General features: G+C 49.5%; 3 protein-coding genes across 4 annotated transcripts in view; 1 reads left to right on the plus strand and 2 right to left on the minus strand.

The window, feature by feature from the left end:
- Nucleotides 1-15: 15 nt before the first annotated feature.
- On the minus strand, nt 16-1,886 carry RPL32 (ribosomal protein L32). Its single transcript, XM_083869629.1, has 4 exons — nt 1,750-1,886; nt 1,103-1,203; nt 730-911; nt 16-188 (listed from the first exon to the last, which is right to left on the minus strand). The coding sequence occupies exons 2-4, from the start codon at nt 1,196-1,198 to the stop codon at nt 59-61; spliced, it is 408 nt and encodes a 135-aa protein (XP_083725755.1). The 5' UTR covers nt 1,199-1,203; nt 1,750-1,886; the 3' UTR covers nt 16-58.
- A 525-nt stretch (nt 1,887-2,411) lies between these two features.
- On the minus strand, nt 2,412-5,962 carry MBD4 (methyl-CpG binding domain 4, DNA glycosylase; the record flags this gene model as incomplete). The annotated part of the gene is made up of 7 exons (XM_083869292.1): nt 2,412-2,579; nt 2,712-2,815; nt 3,570-3,719; nt 3,943-4,077; nt 4,374-4,448; nt 4,804-5,576; nt 5,769-5,962. The coding sequence occupies 7 exons, from the start codon at nt 5,960-5,962 to the stop codon at nt 2,502-2,504; spliced, it is 1,509 nt and encodes a 502-aa protein (XP_083725418.1). The 3' UTR covers nt 2,412-2,501.
- A 191-nt stretch (nt 5,963-6,153) lies between these two features.
- The window catches only part of IFT122 (intraflagellar transport 122), a 28,006-nt gene continuing 17,869 nt past the window's right edge, over nt 6,154-16,290 (plus strand). For both annotated transcript variants that reach the window (XM_083869801.1, XM_083869802.1), the window contains exons 1-13: nt 6,154-6,229; nt 6,877-6,943; nt 8,052-8,136; nt 8,924-9,002; nt 9,750-9,826; nt 10,249-10,315; nt 11,031-11,177; nt 11,897-11,972; nt 12,510-12,701; nt 13,391-13,529; nt 14,137-14,339; nt 14,807-14,944; nt 15,630-15,794. In XM_083869801.1, the coding sequence (XP_083725927.1) occupies nt 6,189-6,229; nt 6,877-6,943; nt 8,052-8,136; nt 8,924-9,002; nt 9,750-9,826; nt 10,249-10,315; nt 11,031-11,177; nt 11,897-11,972; nt 12,510-12,701; nt 13,391-13,529; nt 14,137-14,339; nt 14,807-14,944; nt 15,630-15,794 (1,476 nt within the window). In that variant the 5' untranslated portion in view covers nt 6,154-6,188. The remainder of the gene's footprint in view (nt 6,230-6,876; nt 6,944-8,051; nt 8,137-8,923; nt 9,003-9,749; nt 9,827-10,248; nt 10,316-11,030; nt 11,178-11,896; nt 11,973-12,509; nt 12,702-13,390; nt 13,530-14,136; nt 14,340-14,806; nt 14,945-15,629; nt 15,795-16,290) is intronic.

The raw sequence follows: 16,290 nt of genomic DNA on the forward strand, positions 1-16,290 counted from the left end.
AAAACAGCACCCGGGTTGGACTGAGGCTTTATTAAATACACCTGTGCTGCAGAGGCTGCTACTCGTTCTCCTCGCTGCGCAGTCTGGCGTTGGGGTTGGTGATCTTGATGGCGAGCTGTGCCGCTCTCTCCACGATCACCTTCCTGTTCTTGGAGGACACGTTGTGGGCAATCTCTGCACAGTACGACCTGTTGGAGACAGACAGTGTTGGGCCTGGCTGCAGCAGCACCAGAGCCACGGCAGAGCCTTTGGAGCCATCCCACAGTGGGAAAGAGCTGGAGCTGTCCTGCCAGCAGTGCTGGGACACAGCTGAGCATGGGGGCATCACTGCATGGGCACTGAACCATGACTGCCACCCCTCACCAAGCCTGACCCATCTGAGCTCCCCTCCAGAACAGCTCAGCTTTTCTTGTGAATGACTCAGTTAGAAGTAGTTGTTAATTATTGTTCTTAGTACTTTGTAGCAAAAACAAACACTGGAGCAGACTTGTGCCCAGGTCTGACCCAGAGCCCCAGTTCTCACCGTGGTTACCAGAGATGTGGCACAGCCACCAATGTATTTCTACCAAGGGGATGAGATGCCAGCCCCGAGGCCTCTTTGTGCCCCCACCCTCCAGTGGCACTGAGGGAATGGTGATGGCATCTGTGCTCTCAAAGGCAATGACCTCCCTCACTTCACCCTGCCCATGCCACCTCTCCCAGGTGGGAGTACAGGCCCCATACACTCACTTGTTGCTCATCATCAGCACTTCCAGCTCTTTCACGTTGTGGACCAGGAACTTTCTGAAGCCCGTGGGCAGCATGTGTTTTGTCTTCTTATTGCTGCCATAGCCGATGTTGGGCATCAGGATCTGCCCCTTGAAGCGCCGGCGCACTCTGTTGTCGATGCCTCTGGGTTTGCGCCAGTTGCGCTGCAGAAACGCAGGAACAGTTACAAACGACACCCCCCTGAGCACAGCTGGCCCAAAGCTGCCTGCCCCAGCCTCCACACTCCCCCTGCCCAGCTGCTGCAGCTGGCACCGTCCTGCTGGGCTTTCCTTCACCACCTACACCAAAGGCACCCCAAAATTCATGTCCTCAGGAACCTGCAGCAACTCCTCACCTTGATCTTGACATAGCGGTCGGACTGGTGCCGGATGAACTTCTTGGTTCTCTTCTTGACGATCTTGGGTTTCACGAGCGGCCTGAGGGCGGGCATGGCGGCTGCGGGACAGAGCGGGGTGAGCGAGGGGCGCGGCCGGGGCGCGCTGCGGCTGCCCGGGCCACGCGTGTCGCAGACTGTCTTCCCCCGCGGGCCACGGCGGGCCGGCGAGGGAATGGGTCTTCATCTGCTGAGGCTCTGCCTCCCGCCTCCGAAGCTGGCAGAGCACTGGGAGCTCTCCAGATGCGATCCTGGGAGGGGCGCGGTGTCATCCCCGCGGCCTGCGATGCTCTGCCCGGAGCCCGGCGCCGCACACCGCCATCAACAGCGACCGAGACCCCCCGGCTCCGCCCGCCCGCGTCCCTCAGCCCCGGCCCTGCTCCCGGCCCAGCGCTGCCCCGGGATCGCCGCCCGGGAACCGGCCGGGGAGGCCCCAGCGCCGCCCACCCGGGGTCGCGCCGGCAGGCAGAGCACCGGTCCCGGCCCGCGGGGGCCGCTTTCCGCGCCCCGGGAAAAAGACGCGGCGGAGGGAAGGGGAAGGGGAGGGAAGCAGAAGCGGCGGGGCGCGGATGGGCGCGGATGGCCCCGGATGGCGCGGCCGGACTCACCGGTGCCGATGGCGCCTCCACCGCGGGCCCGGCCGAGAGAGGGAGGAGCCCCGCGCGCGGGCGCTTATGGGACACGGGGACGGTCCTGGCAGGGGTGTGTGATCCCCGGTGTCCCACACACGGCACCGGGCACGGCGAGGCCCCGCGGAGACCAGACCGCCGCCGCAGAGAGCTGGCACCGGGTACAGAGGTTCAGTCCCGCGGGGGCGCCCAGATCGGTGCCTTCCGCCCCCCGCCACGAACAGCGTGGAGGGTATGGAGCTGACAGGACCTGTGGCGTCACTCCTGTGCCCGCCCGCCCCTTCCGCCGGTACCAGCGGGGCGGGCGGAGCCGAGTGTGGCGGTCCCGGCCCGCTCCGGACACCGTACACCGGGCACCGGCCGGCACCGCCCGAGAGCGGCCCCAGAACCCGCCCGGGCCCCTCTCCCGCCGGAGCCACACCGGGCCCGGGCCCGGATGAGAATGGGAGGGCAGCGGTACCTCCGGCGGCACCGGGGGAAGGGCCAGGGCCGCGCTGCGGGGTCTGCTCTGTCCCGGTGCGCTCCCTGCACGGGCTCTCCGCTCAGCCCCGTCCAGCAGCGGGGACAGCAGAGCCCGGCTGCCCCGGCCCCGCGGGCAGTGCAGGAAGAGACGGGCACTACAAACACAGCGACACGTTTATTAAAAAAAATAGCAATTCCCCCAGCCATGACATCACACAAATATTTACACCCGATGGGAGGTGGCGGGGCCAGGTCAGCCCCAGCTCAGCTCAGTCGATGCTCAGCCTCTCCCGGTTCTCCCACAGCCACGTGTGGTACACGTTCAACTTGTGGTCCTGTGGCTGCACCTGGGACACGGGAAAAATGTTGAATACTTACTAAAACACCTTAAAATATCTCATTGCTCCAGCATTGCGAGTGTCGGTTTTTCAGTGCCGGGGGTCAGCGGGCACAGGGGGGATGCTGCAGGCACCACCCACCTCCTTCCACTCGTTGACACAGAAGATCCTGTAGGAGTCGTTGCCGTATTTGCCGATGCCGTGCAGCTCGATGGGGTAGCGCCAGGCCTTGCTCAGGTACTCACCTGCAGGGCAGGGCACAGCATCAGCTCCTGCACACACACCCTGCCCTCACTGCCTGCACACCAGGAGCAGGTTTTAGGTGTTTCCTGGTGAATGCAGGCCATGAATCCCCACTTGGGAGCCTTCTGCAAGTCACCAGAGTGACCCTGAACAGAGGCCCCTGTAACAGTGCTGTGGGTGCTTAGGTCTCTTCAACACACTGCTGGTCCCCTGCAGGACACACTGCCTGGAATTTCTTCCCCAGTTCAGACTGGGATCACCAGCTTTGCCTGCCTGACACCAGTGTGTCGTCCCTGCATTTCTTGGTTTCAAGTGTTTGAGTCTTAGCAGCCTGAATCTTAGGCTGCTGCATGTAAACAATGTGTATTCTTAGAACTTATCAGTATGTTTTGCATTCTTGTTGTCTGACAGAGAATTTGACTGATGGTCATAGTGACCAATGGAGTCAGGAGGTTGTGACCTCCTTGGGCCAGTCTGGGCCCTCTGTACGAAATGTATATAAGCTTTTGGAGTCAGATAATAAAGAGCCTTCCATGTTTGACCCTGCTGTGCCTGCTGTCCTCTGTGAGGGTCCACACCACGTCACAACGTGCTGCCCCTCTAAGGGCAGGGGTAACACCCGTGGATCCCAAATGCTGCACAAAATAACCCACCAACCCCCCCAGTAGAGGAGGAGCCACAGAGCAGCGTTTGGATCAAAGATGTTTCTCTTTTGCCAGCATAACCAAGATTGTTCCAGATGTCAGGAAAACCCACCTGAGAACCTGATGATGGTTTTGGCTCTGAGTTCATAGAGGCCAAGAGGTCTGAGCAGCTCTGACATCTCTTTCCAGTCTGCAGCCCTGGCCACCTCAGGAGAAGGATACTTCTTCAGGAACTCCCAGAGCACTGGAATGGCCATTTTCCCTGGTGAAAGAGCCCCGTGAGCAGGAGGCTGGGATGGAGTTCTCCTTCTGCACTATCCATATGCTTTCCAAAGTGAGCTTTTCCAAGGCAAAGTACCAGCTAAGGATTATTATTTCACAGTGACACAAATTAAAATAGTTTATTTCATTAATTCATTTAAAACTGGCAGCTGTTCCAGCCCCATAACACCTCCCAACATTTACACTCCTGCTTCTCTACTTACCCGAAGTTTTGTTGAGAAATATGGTGGCAATGAGCAGCTTCCATGGATCATGGAAAAGTGTTTCTTGGATAAGATTGAAAGGAGAACGTGGAGGAGTCCATTTCCTGAGGGCCTTCCTTCTGGGTGGGCTGAGGGCTGTACAGGGGCAACACAGGAACATTTATTAGACAGGAAAGGATGGCTTTATCTATTTAATGAAAGAGAAATTAAAATGAAGACCTCTGAGGCATTTTTGTGGAGGCACTCTGCATGGATGGAGCCATGGCAGCTCCCACACACCTTTACAGGGCTGCAGGGGACTGTGTCCCACTTGGCACAGCTGCAGCCAGTGTCAAGCTGCAAGGAATTTTCCACATCATCACTTGATCCTGAGCCATCCTATCCCTTCCCCATTAAAAAAAAAAAAAAATGTATTTCCCTAAATACAATACCTTCTTTGCTGTATTTACTGGAAAAATATGGACTCGTTTTCCTTCTCTCCACTTGTGTTTGTGGGACAGACTCTTCTGTAAAGAAACAAAACTTCAGCATTCAGAAAAGGACCAAGTATTTTGCTCTCATGTCTCACACACCATTCCTGCTTTATGCTGTGATGGAAGCAGAATGAATTCTTCTCATGTACAGAACACAAATGTACCTTAAATCTCCTCCAGATTATTGTCTGACACTGTACAGCTTAAGAGCTTGGCACAATAAGATTCACTTTTGAGTAAGTCTGCATTAATTTAAATGCTGTTGGACAAAAATGAGATTTGGATGTCAGAGCAGCTTGACCTGGAGCAGAACACAAGGCCCTAACAGTCAGGAGAGGCCTGGCAGAAGGTGAAGACTGGCATCACACTCTGCTCTGCACACACGCACCTGGTGCCATTCCAGCTGCTGGGAGGCTCCTCCTGTCCCACGGCTCAGGATCCACCTCAGTGCCAGATGTAACATCCTGCCTGCCCAGCTGCCCTGGACCTCGCCCTGCCCCTGTCCCCAGCCTGGAGCATTTCTCCCCAGGGCTGGCAGCAGGTGTGTCCCTGGAGCAGGGCCCCTCCTCTGGCAGCTCCCTCAGTGAGGCAGCCACTGCCCTCAGCCGTGCCCTGGGCATTCCTGACAGAGCTTTCCCTGCATCCACAGGGTCAGCTCCACGTGTGTCTGTCTGTCTGTGGCCCCTCCTGGTCTGAACACACTTGGTCTCCCGTGTGTTAGAGATTCTTCTCTGCCTCTTGCTCTTGGGGTCACCTTGGTTCCTCCTTTCTGAGCCCTTCCCACGTTTCCTGGTTTGGACACTTTTCCCATCTGCCCCCTTTCTTTTTGTTTTCAAACTCTGCTCTGGGTTTGTGCCTTCTGTTACTAAATCTGTGCTTTCCACAGGAGCTGTGGCATCTTCCAGGTGTCCATTCCCAGCCTGGATGTTCTGAATTCCAACCTCAGCACCATTCTGTGCCTGGAGCTCCTGCACTTTGCTCTGACAATGCTCCTTTTCCAGGTCAGTCCTCGCAGCTCCCAGGCCACGTCTCCTCAGCCCTGGCCGTGTGCTCCCTCCAGGAGCTGTGAAATCAAAATCTGCTGCTTCCAGTGTTGTCTCCCCGCTTTTCTGTAAATACTCCACAAGTGCTCTTTTTGACCTCAGCTTCTTCCCTTCAGGGCTGTGAAAGGAAATGAAAGTAAATTAGCAATGACTTTCTCATTCTCCTGCTCTTTACTTAAAAATCTTCAATAACACATAAAAATAACCCCAAAACAAAGGACAAAAACACTTTTCAGGGCGTTGTGTGGGCACATTTCTGCGCTCCTGCCCAGAAAGGTGACACAGAGCTCACTGACAGCCCCAGCCTCACCTCACGAAGTACACGTCGATCCTCCCGGCCGTCCTGCCCGCCCGCCTGAGGCTGCTCACCCGCTGCCACCCGCGGGGGACGGCGCTGGGCCCCGCCGGGCCGTGGTTCCCGCAGCCGGGGCCGGTGTTAGGGCTGTGGCCGGGGTCGGGGCCCGGGCTGGGCTCGGGCTCTTCCACCGCTCCCGGCGCCGCCATTTCCCGCGCGCCGCTCGCGGCCCCGCCCCGCGCCCCGCCCCGCCCCGCGCGAGCGTCCCCTGAGGGGCGGACAGCGCCCCCTGGCGTGCCGGCGGACCCGCGGGCGCCGGGCGCAGGCGCGTTGCCCCTGGCAGCGGCGGGGAGCGGAGCGGGCCCGGCCGTGCCCAGCGGTGCCCGGCGGTACCGAGCCGAGCCGGGCGGTACCGAGCCGTGCGGGCCCCCAGGGATGCGGGCCGCGCTCACCTGGCGCGACAGGGCCGAGCAGTGGTGAGCGGCCCGGGCACAGGCAGTGTACCGTTCAGGGCACAGAGGGTGTGAGGGGCCCCGGGCACGGGCAGTGTGAGGGGCCAAGGAACAGGCGGTGTGAGGGGCCCGGGGACAGGAGGTGTGAGGGGCCCCGGGCATAGGCAGTGTACTGGCCCGGGCACAGGAGTGTGAGGTGTCAGGGCACAGGAGTGTGAGGGTTCAGGGCACAGGGATGTGAGGGCTCAGGGCACAGGAGTGTGAGGGTTCAGGGCACAGGAGTGTGAGGGCTCAGGGCACAGGGTTGTGAGGGTTCAGGGCACAGGGATATGAGGGCTCAGGGCACAGGGGATGTGAGGGCTCAGGGTACAGGGGTGTGAGGGGTCAGGGCACAGGCGTGTGAGGGGTCGGGGCACAGGTGATGTGAGAGATCAGGGCACAGGGGATGTAAGCGATCAGGGCACAGGGGATGTGCCGGCCCGTTCCCCTCCCAGGGCTGCTCGGGGCTGCAGGGGGGTTTCCCGGCTCGGGGTCGGTCCCGCTCGGGAGGGTGTTTGCAGTCTCACCCACGCTCTGTGCCCTTCCCGGGGCTGGCCATCGGCACTTCTGACGGGCAGGGGATCTGTTACTCTCTCCTGACACGCGGTTCTTGGTTTGTTTGTTTCCCTCAGTATTTACGACATCGCCTTCAAGCCGGACGGGACCCAGCTGATAATTGCTGCTGGAAACAGGCTGCTGGTAGGGAAACCTTGCTGTCCTCTCTCTTTTACAGCCGTAGGAGCATGATTTCCGTCACATTCACTTGTGAATATAACCTATCTGAAATCCCCTTATCTCTGTCAGTGCAGCCTCACAGCAACATACATATTAATGCGGGCCAATTCTAAAGTGTTTTGAAGCTTTTTAATATTTCTTACCAAGTTTTAAGCTCTATTTCCGAAAGTAATGAGATTTAAGTTATTTGTGTCATCTCATCCTCTTGTGCCGTGCCTGGGGTTTGAGATCCATGAACCTGCCCCTAGTCCTGGCACAGAGTGCAGGGGCTGGGCTGGTGCAATTTCATTAAAATCTCTGTGATGGAGAGAGACTCAAACTCATGTCCTGGCCTTGTGGTGACAGGAGAGATGTGGAAACTTTCACCTCAAACTGTTTTGTGGGTCCTTGGGGCTGCTGCAGGAGCAGCTCAGGTCCTGCAAAGCTTTCAGATGGAGCAGGTGTAGGAACTGCAGGAAGGGATGGATGGTTTGTAGAGGTGGAGTTCAGCCCTGCAGGACAAGCAGGTGTTATTTTCAGGGCTAACAGAATCATGTATTTAGTGATGCTCCTTTGCAGTAATTTATTATGCTTAAACATCAAATGTGTAGAAAGATGTTTTAACAGCAAAATGTAAAATATAAAAATAAAAGATAAAAAGCCAATAAGATGCAAAACAAGCTGCCAAACAAGCTGTTGAAAAATATCCTTTGTGCATGTTATTTCTAGTACTGACTTTTTTCTTTTTAAGAAGTATCATGTTACAGAAAGCTGTTTCTGTGCTAGAAAATGTTTTGTCTTGTGTGAACTGTATGAAATCCAAAAAGCAGACACAAAAGGAGGGGCCTGATCTCTTGGCCTTCAGTAATTTCATATCCCAGCCCTCACACTGGTGGTGTTTTAGGCCAGGTTGGATGAGGCTTGGAGCAACCTGCTCTAATTAAAGATCTCATGGCAAGGGCATGAACTGAGTGAGCTTTAAAATCCTTTCCCACCAAAATGTGGTTCTGTGATTCACTGAAGGGTTTTTTTTTAATGTAAGTTCTTTGGTTTATATGTTTAGATTGGGTTTTTTTTCTCCCCATTTGAACAGGTGTATGACACTTCTGATGGAACTCTGATTCAGCCTTTGAAAGGACATAAGGACACTGTGTACTGCGTGGCTTATGCCAAGGATGGTAAATAACACCTTGGGCATGTCAGCCTGGTTTGTGATTGCCCACTGAAAATGGGGAATGGGGGTTGCTTCAGTCACAGGGTGGGAGTGCTGGGGGTTTGTCCTTTAACAGGTGCTGGGGTTTGCTGTCCAGTGGAGGGTGTGATCTGCTGTGCACCAGTACCTGTAAGGTCAGCTGTGAGCCCAAGAGCTGTGCTCCCACTGCTCCTCCTCTTTGACCTCAGTATTGGGTTTGGCACTGGTGAAGTGTGTATTCATGGGTACTGTGAGGAGAAGGCTCACCTCACAGAGTCCTGTTTCTACTACTCATCTGCCTCTGAGTTTTTTTCCTGTAGTTCCCCTATCTGAGAGTGTCCTGATCTCCTGATCCTTCATGTGTTACCTGCTCACTGCACTCTGTTCCAGTTCTCTCTTGGTCTGTGACTCTCATTCAGTGGGACTCACTCTGTGGGCTTGGGGCTCTTCCTGCAGCTGCTGCAGTTTGAGTGATGGGAGTTCCTGTGACAGAGTACCAGTTTAACTTGTCAGTGTCCCCATCAGTCTCCAGCCTGGGGCTGGACAGCACTGGGAGGGCTGGTTGGTTACTGGCAAGGCCCTGTAATGGTGCAGTACAGCCACTGGAACTCCACGTGGCTGGGGAAGCACAGCACATCCAGGCACTCAGTGTCAGCCCCTTTATTACTTGAGCCTTGTCAAGTTCAAGAACTTCTTGCTCTCTCTTTGATTCAGTATTTGGACTGAAAGTGATTCTTGTATCTGTGGGATTTAAATTATCTCTTAATTCCTAGGCAAGCGTTTCGCATCTGGCTCTGCTGATAAAAGTGTGATAATTTGGACTTCAAAGTTAGAAGGAATTCTGAAGTACACGTAAGTGATGCCGTTCAGTTCTGTGCCTCAAAAGGCAATTTTGATTATGCTCTGCTGCAATTAGAGAGCACGAGCTGTTAGATTTGGGAGAAGGTTCACTAAGGTCAGAGAAAAGGGGTATTAGGAGAGGGAGGAGGAAAAGAATGGCTGGAGTATCTGAATGAGGCAGGAAAGTAATTAAAGGCATAAAAGGAGGTGGGAAGTCCAGAGAAATCTGTGAATTTAGAGGGCTGACAGAGAACTAGGGAAATTCAGAATAGGTCAGAATAAAATGAAACATAATATGACCAGTCTTCTATAATAAACTATAATTCTGCCTCAAAAATCAAATTAAAGATGGGTTTGGCACTTTTAGAATATTTCAATCATCTGGCTCTGTTGTCAGTCAGCCCTCTGAGGCACCAACTTCATGTTCTGTTTCCTGAGTGCACATTTATCAGGAGTTGGTTTGTGTTAGCTGGTCACTGCACAAGCACACTTGGTTTAGGATTTGGATGCAACCTTCAGTCCTATTTCACAAACCACAGCTGCTGTAATCTTGATGAAGTACAGTAAATCCTCCTGCTTGGAGACAGTTTTTACAAGGTTTATTACTGATTTACTTTACAGTAATAGCAGATTTACTTGATGTACTATAAACCAATCCAATTATTTTGGCATCTGCTAAAGCTTTCAGCTCACTTGCTGAAATCAGAAAAGGGACATTTAAGAATGATTTATTGAAATCTCATTGTAACTTCATTCTAGGCATAATGACTCCATCCAGTGCGTTTCATACAATCCTCTCACTCATCAGCTGGCATCCTGCTCCTCTGGGGATTTTGGTATGTCTTCTCCCTTGAACTCTTCCATTGAGACAGTGCATTCCATTACTGCTGGAGCTAAGCTAAGCACAGATAGGTGCAGCTCTATAACTCCAGGAGAGATGGGACACAAAGCTACCTAACCTTCAGTGATATTGGATACTGATTTAAATCACTTAAACTCCGTGGGACAGTGTAGTGAGGGGTCACAGGATCAAATGTGCTGCTCTGTTACTGGAATTTTTTGCAGAGACACCCTCTATTATTTAGATGGATTTTCTTTCCCATTTAATAATAAATAATATGTATTTAAATGTCATTCTAGCACTGGACAAGACTTTGATGCCTCTAAAATCCCAGCTGAGTTTTCTGACAGTATTAGTTTCCAGTCTGAACAGTGGCACATATTTATTTATCATTTTTTTTTGTTTCCTTTCATCAAGGTCTGTGGTCTCCTGAACAGAAGTCAGTTTCTAAACACAAAACAAGCTGCAAGATTACTTGCTGTAGGTAAGTTATAAGGGTTATCTGTGTCATTTAAGTTATTTTCAATACAGATAATTTCAAGTAAGATGGAAGCTTCAAAAAAAAAGGACTTTTTCCTCCTTCTTTTTCTGTAGCAAAATGTTGGGTTATGCTTGGTTCTATTTATAACCAAATCCTTCTGAAGGCATCAGAGACATATTCTGGTCTTGAGCAGATGTCTTAGGTTATTTGTCTGTCTGTTCCTCTGTCTTGTGAAGCAACAATAAAATGAAGTTAGAGGAAAAATAATGGCAATTTTTGTTTGTAGTTCATTCCCGTGTATTCATGTAGCTCATGTTGGTGTTTTCAGTTGAAGAAGGAATTACCTTTGTGGGGAACCTGAAGCAAGAGTTCATTAGCTGAGCTCATTCATCTGACTGGAGAAGAGACCAGAATAGACCCCAGACTACCATCCCCAAAATGTATCTGTGACTTAGCACATGATACAAATATTACCAACTTTAATTTATTATTTTACTTCTGTGTATGTGATAAAATATTCTCGATGTAGAGTGTGCTGTTGCTATAAATGTGGATTTAGATGCATAAACAAACCATAGGATTACTAGCCACCTCCCAGAAGTCCCTCTTAGAAAGATATTTTAATCTCCCATTCCTGTGTGAGTGTGCTCTATACCATCCTGCCTTCCTGCTGCTGGTTTGCAGTAGTTTACTCTTCAGTACTTATGTGTTTTCTCAGCTGGACAAATGATGGCCAGTACCTTGCTTTGGGCATGTTCAACGGCATTGTCAGCATAAGGAACAAAAATGGTGATGAGAAAGTGAAAATAGAGAGGCCAGGAGGCTCTTCCTCTCCAATATGGTCAATTTGTTGGAATCCTTCCAGGTAAATAATTTCACACTTCCTTTTTTTCATGCTGAATAGATAATCCTTGGCTCATTCATTGCAGAAAGGCTTGACTTTTATTCCTGCTTGAACAGGTTAATACCATGTGTGTTACCTTCTTTAAGTGATTATATATTGGGGTTTTGGCTTTGCTGTCAGTCTTCAACTGAGTAGAGTACCTGGGAACAAGTTACCTTTATACTGGAGACATGGGATTGTTTAGATTGGAAAAGCACTTTGAGACATCGAGTCCAGCCATTCCCACAGCAATGCCAGGGCCACCACTAACACCTGTCCCCAAGTGCCACATCCACAGGTCTTTTAAATCCCTCCAGGGATGGGGACTCCACCACCTTCCCTGTGCCAGGGCTGGACAGCCTTTTCAGGGAAGAAATTTTCCCAATACCCAAACTAAACCTTGCCTGGCACAGCTTGAGGCCATTTCTTCTTGTTGTGTCCCTGCTCCCTGGGAGCAGAGCCTGACCACCCTCTCAAGCTTTGAGTTATTCCTGTAGAGGAGACTGGTTCTGATTTTGTGTCCCCAAGCTGTTTTCCACAGGTTTAAATGACAAATCACTGTCCTTTCAGTTTGTGACTTTTAAAGAGGAACGTGAAGTGAATTTTGCTATTCTGCCACTTGGTTCTGTTGCTCTAAGAAATTTGTTAATAAATTGCTGTAGGATTACTACTTTTCCTTTTTTTTTTTTTTTTTTTTCCAGAGATGAACGCAATGACATTTTAGCTGTGGCAGACTGGGGACAGAAGCTTTCCTTTTACCACCTGAGTGGCAAGCAGGTATGTCTTAGAGAGTTTATTCAGGAGTCACAGGGTATTTTTGGTTCTGTTTTGTGTCCCACTGCCTAAATGTTTTTATACTGGTGCTTTATTAGTTACATTAAATGTCTTCTGTTTTCCCAGCCTTTTATGAGTCTATTTTTTTTTAACCATTACTCCTTCAGCTCTTGTTTCTCACAAAGCAGCTTAGCTGCTTTCTTGCAGTTCTTCCATTAAAACCCTCACAACTCTGCTGACTTCTGTGACATGGTTCACTGGTTTGTGGAGAAGATCTTTGTGGGTTTTTTCAGCTGGTTAAAGGGGTTTTGTGGGTTGTTGCATTCTGAGCAGAATGGTTTGAGACTGGAGGGATTCTTGGACATATTTTAGAGCTGCCTTTGGGCATCTTACTATATCCAGGGGTCCTGGGTGTTGAAAAGCCATGCATGGAGGAGATGAATGGTATCAGTGATGGCACTTGTTGCCTTCAGGAAAGATGAAATAATCCTTTTGTTAAAGTTTTTGATTGTTTTCTGTTTGTTTTATTTTCCACTGTAGATTGGGAAGGACAGAGTGCTCAATTTTGACCCGTGCTGCATCAGCTACTTTACTAAAGGAGAGTATCTCCTGCTGGGAGGTTCAGACAGGCAGGTTTCTCTCTTCACAAGGGACGGGGTACGCCTGGGCTCTGTGGGAGAGCAGAGCAGCTGGGTGTGGACCTGCAAGGTTAAACCAGACTCCAACTATGTGGTGAGTAGGGACGTTTTTCTAACATTTTCACAGGGAATTTGCTACTTAAAGTAAGATTATACATTTTCCACTTAGTTGCTTGGACATTCCTACCAAGGCAGTAGAACCTCAGCAGTGTCTAGGGGGGTCATAGAACTGCAACTGGAATTACAAATATCCCACAAAAGTAAAATCTGAGCTGTAAGAAGGATGTAAAGAGCATAACACCTGCTCTCAAGTGGTAAGGCATTTGCTGCATTTTGATTAAAAATGTGGAGGGAAAAATAATTAAAAATATCAGCTAATAACTTCTGGAATTGACCAAATCTAATTCCATGATGGGAAGAACATGCCTACAGGGCAACTGTCAGCCCAAAGTGCTGCACTCTTGAGTCCTGTACTAGTTGGAAGAGAATTAAAACAAATTTAAAAAAGAACAAACAAACGCATCCCCTCCACAAAAAATCTAACCAAAATCCCAGCCAAGTAAACCCAAGGCCCCCACCCAGCTTGGTGGTTTCTGTGGTCTGTGCAAAGATCAGTCCTCATTCTGCTTTGCACTTGTACCATGGATAAATATGAATGAGCTGTAACTGGTGTCTGTGTGTTCATTGTACCGGAAAAGGGGCATGGTGTTCATATAAACACCACACAGCCAATTCCCACCTGTAAGTACCAGTTAACTAAAATCACTCCCTTCTTGTGTTCAGGCAGTAGGGTGTCAGGATGGAACCATCTCCTTCTACCAGCTGATTTTCAGCACTGTCCATGGCCTCTACAAAGATCGCTACGCCTACAGGGACAACATGACTGATGTTATTGTCCAGCACCTCATCACGGAACAGAAAGGTAATTCCACACTTGCAGGCAGGCCAAAGCCTCATGCAGTTTGTTTTAATTAATATCCATCAGGACACTGGGATATACGCTGCATGTACCTGCCAGGCTGTTGTCAGTTTGGCAGTCAAACTGTGGAACACCCTTTGCACAAGGAGAGTGCAAACTTGGAGTGTGCAAGTTCAGCACTGACGAGTTTAATGAAAGTTGTGAGGATTGGCACAGGGACTGGAAAGGACAAGGGCTCTTAAAATAAGGTTTTAGTCTCTGAAAATGAGATAAAAATACTATGTGTTATATTTAGCTTTTATTTTCCTTACTTGTAACCTCAAGCATTTGTGCTTATTTTGTTTCTTCGTTTCTGCTGGCTTTTTATGGCAAGGATTCGAAGTACTGCTCCAGAATGTGCTGTTCATAGAGGGTGGTAAACTGTGACAGGGTTAGTAGATTACGTAGATGCAGAGCAGCAAATATATCACAAATATATCTGAGCAGGAATGTGCTTTAAATTTTAGAGGTGCTCTAAGGAGATTCAATTTTAGTGTATTAGTTCTATGATATCTGTATGTTATTTTTGTGTCAGCTTATAGTTCATAATTTTGGTGTTTTTTCTTTCTAGTTAGGATAAAAGGCAGAGAGCTTGTGAAGAAAATTGCAATCTACAAAAACAGATTAGCCATCCAGATGCCAGAGAAAATCCTGATTTATGAGTTGTACTCGGATGACTCTGCAGATATGTACTACCGGGTGAAAGAAAAGATCATAAAGAAATTCGAATGTAACTTGCTGGTGGTGTGTTCAGATCACATTATTTTATGCCAGGTATGTGCATTAAAAGCTAGAATAGTCGTGGGGTGTGCTCAGTGTTCAAGGGAGCTGTCCCTGTCAGTGGCTGGCAGGATGTGACTGTTCTGTGGGAGCTGCTGCAGCAGTTCCCAAGGCAGCCCTGCTGTGCCCTGCAGGGCTCACCTGCTGTGGGCAGCCCCTGTGGCATGGCTCAGGTGACTCTGGTTCAGTAAAGCTGGCTCTATAGTGAATTTGATCAATTAGCACAGAATTCAGGGGTACTTTTGGGTGAGAGAGAACAACTACAAAAAGATTGAGGGTGTTTGGTTTCGTTCACTCGTAGGATTGGAAAATCTTAAAGAATTCACCCATTACACTGAGTATTTGACTTTATGATTTTTAAATGTAAAAGTAGACACACCTGCTAGTATAGGTATAAACATCACACACAAGATTTTTGTTTTCACCTCCAGGCTGTGTTTTCTATCTTGCTGTGTCTTTAGGAGAAGAGACTGCAGTGCCTCTCATTTAGTGGTGTTAAAGAGCGAGAATGGCTGATGGAATCTCTCATTCGTTACATTAAAGTAATTGGAGGACCTCCAGGAAGAGAAGGCCTCTTAGTTGGTCTGAAGAATGGTCAGGTAACACATTATGTCTGGTATTTGTCTTTCCACTGCAAATAAAATGTGTCCTGTGCTCTTAGAGGGAGACCTTAGGAGCAGCAGGCTCTTTTACAGCTTAGAATTTTATTTGACAGTCTCGTTTAGAAATTAATTACTTCGGTCTTTCGCATTCACTGACAGTAAAATTCATACAGATTTGTTTAACTGTGTCTAGAAATCTGTGAGATGTTAGTATCAACTGACAAAAATTGAGTTGTTGGTGGAGAGAGCAGGTTTGCCTTTAGTGGAGGTTGGAGGTGTGTACATGTCTCCTGATGAGCACTTGTGAGGGTGTGGCTGTTCTCCAGGTGTAGGTGCTGTCTGGTTCACACACCAGGTGGCAGCTGGAAGTGTCAAACTGGAGCCCAGAGGTAGCAAGGAAGTTGAGATCCTGTGTGTCTTCTGTATGTTATATATTCCTGTATAATGAAATTGTGTAACTAGTGGAGAACTCAGGATGCCTGGCCTCTGATTTTTCTGAACAGGCTTGTGACCTAGAGCGTGTTGTAGCAGCCAGTCTGCTCAAGAGACCTCAAACTGGAAGCATTTCCCTAATTTTATTGCAGTTTGTCTCTGCAAAAGCTTCCAATTTCACACTTCAGGCAGCACTGAGTTTTTACCCAGTGCTGGGGACAGAAATGTCTGAGGGGTGGTTTGTTCCCAGATCCTGAAGATCTTTGTGGACAACGCTCTGGCGATCGTGCTGCTGAAGCAGTCGACGGCCGTGCGCTGCCTGGACATGAGCGCGTCCCGCAACAAGCTGGCCGTGGTGGACGAGAACGACACCTGCCTGGTCTACGACATCCACACCAAGGAGCTGCTCTTTCAGGTGAGGATTTACCTCACTGGGCTTTTGGGAAAGGGAGGAGGCGGGCGCACAGGACATCCCAAAAGTGTCGCTGTGTAGAAATGCGTGTAACTCATTTAAGCGATTTATCGCATCTTGTAGAATTTAGCTGTGATCTGTTTATCAAAAGCACTCTCTCAGAGATGGTGGAGTAAAAAGGAGAAGACTTGAAATCTATGTGAGCAACAGCTGAATAAAGAGCTCTTAGACATGTGACCTTTTCAGTTTAATTTAGAACTCTGCCCTGCTTCCTTCTGAAGCATTACAGTTAATGAGCATTTTAGTTTTATCATTACTACAAACAGAATTAAAGCCTAAACATCTTTGTTCGTTGGGTATTCATAGGCTATAAAAGAAATCATGATAATGGTCTCTTCATTGGCAGTTTAGCAGTCACTTATTAATGTTGATTAAATGTTTTCAGAACACACTGGATAGCAAAGATGGAGTGCTGCAAAGATAGGGTCTGCAACTTCCT

This window comes from Zosterops lateralis, assembly GCF_965231275.1.
Source record: "Zosterops lateralis genome assembly, chromosome: 11".
NCBI lineage: Eukaryota > Metazoa > Chordata > Aves > Passeriformes > Zosteropidae > Zosterops > Zosterops lateralis.

Coding starts and splice junctions, on each gene's coding strand:
- RPL32 (XM_083869629.1), bottom strand. CDS start 1,198: ATGCCCGCCCTCAGGCCGCTCGTGAAACCCAAGATCGTCAAGAAGAGA. Junction 912..1,102: donor ACCGCTATGTCAAGATCAAG/GTGAGGAGTTGC, acceptor GCGTTTCTGCAG/CGCAACTGGCGCAAACCCAG. Junction 189..729: donor GTGCTGATGATGAGCAACAA/GTGAGTGTATGG, acceptor TGTCTCCAACAG/GTCGTACTGTGCAGAGATTG.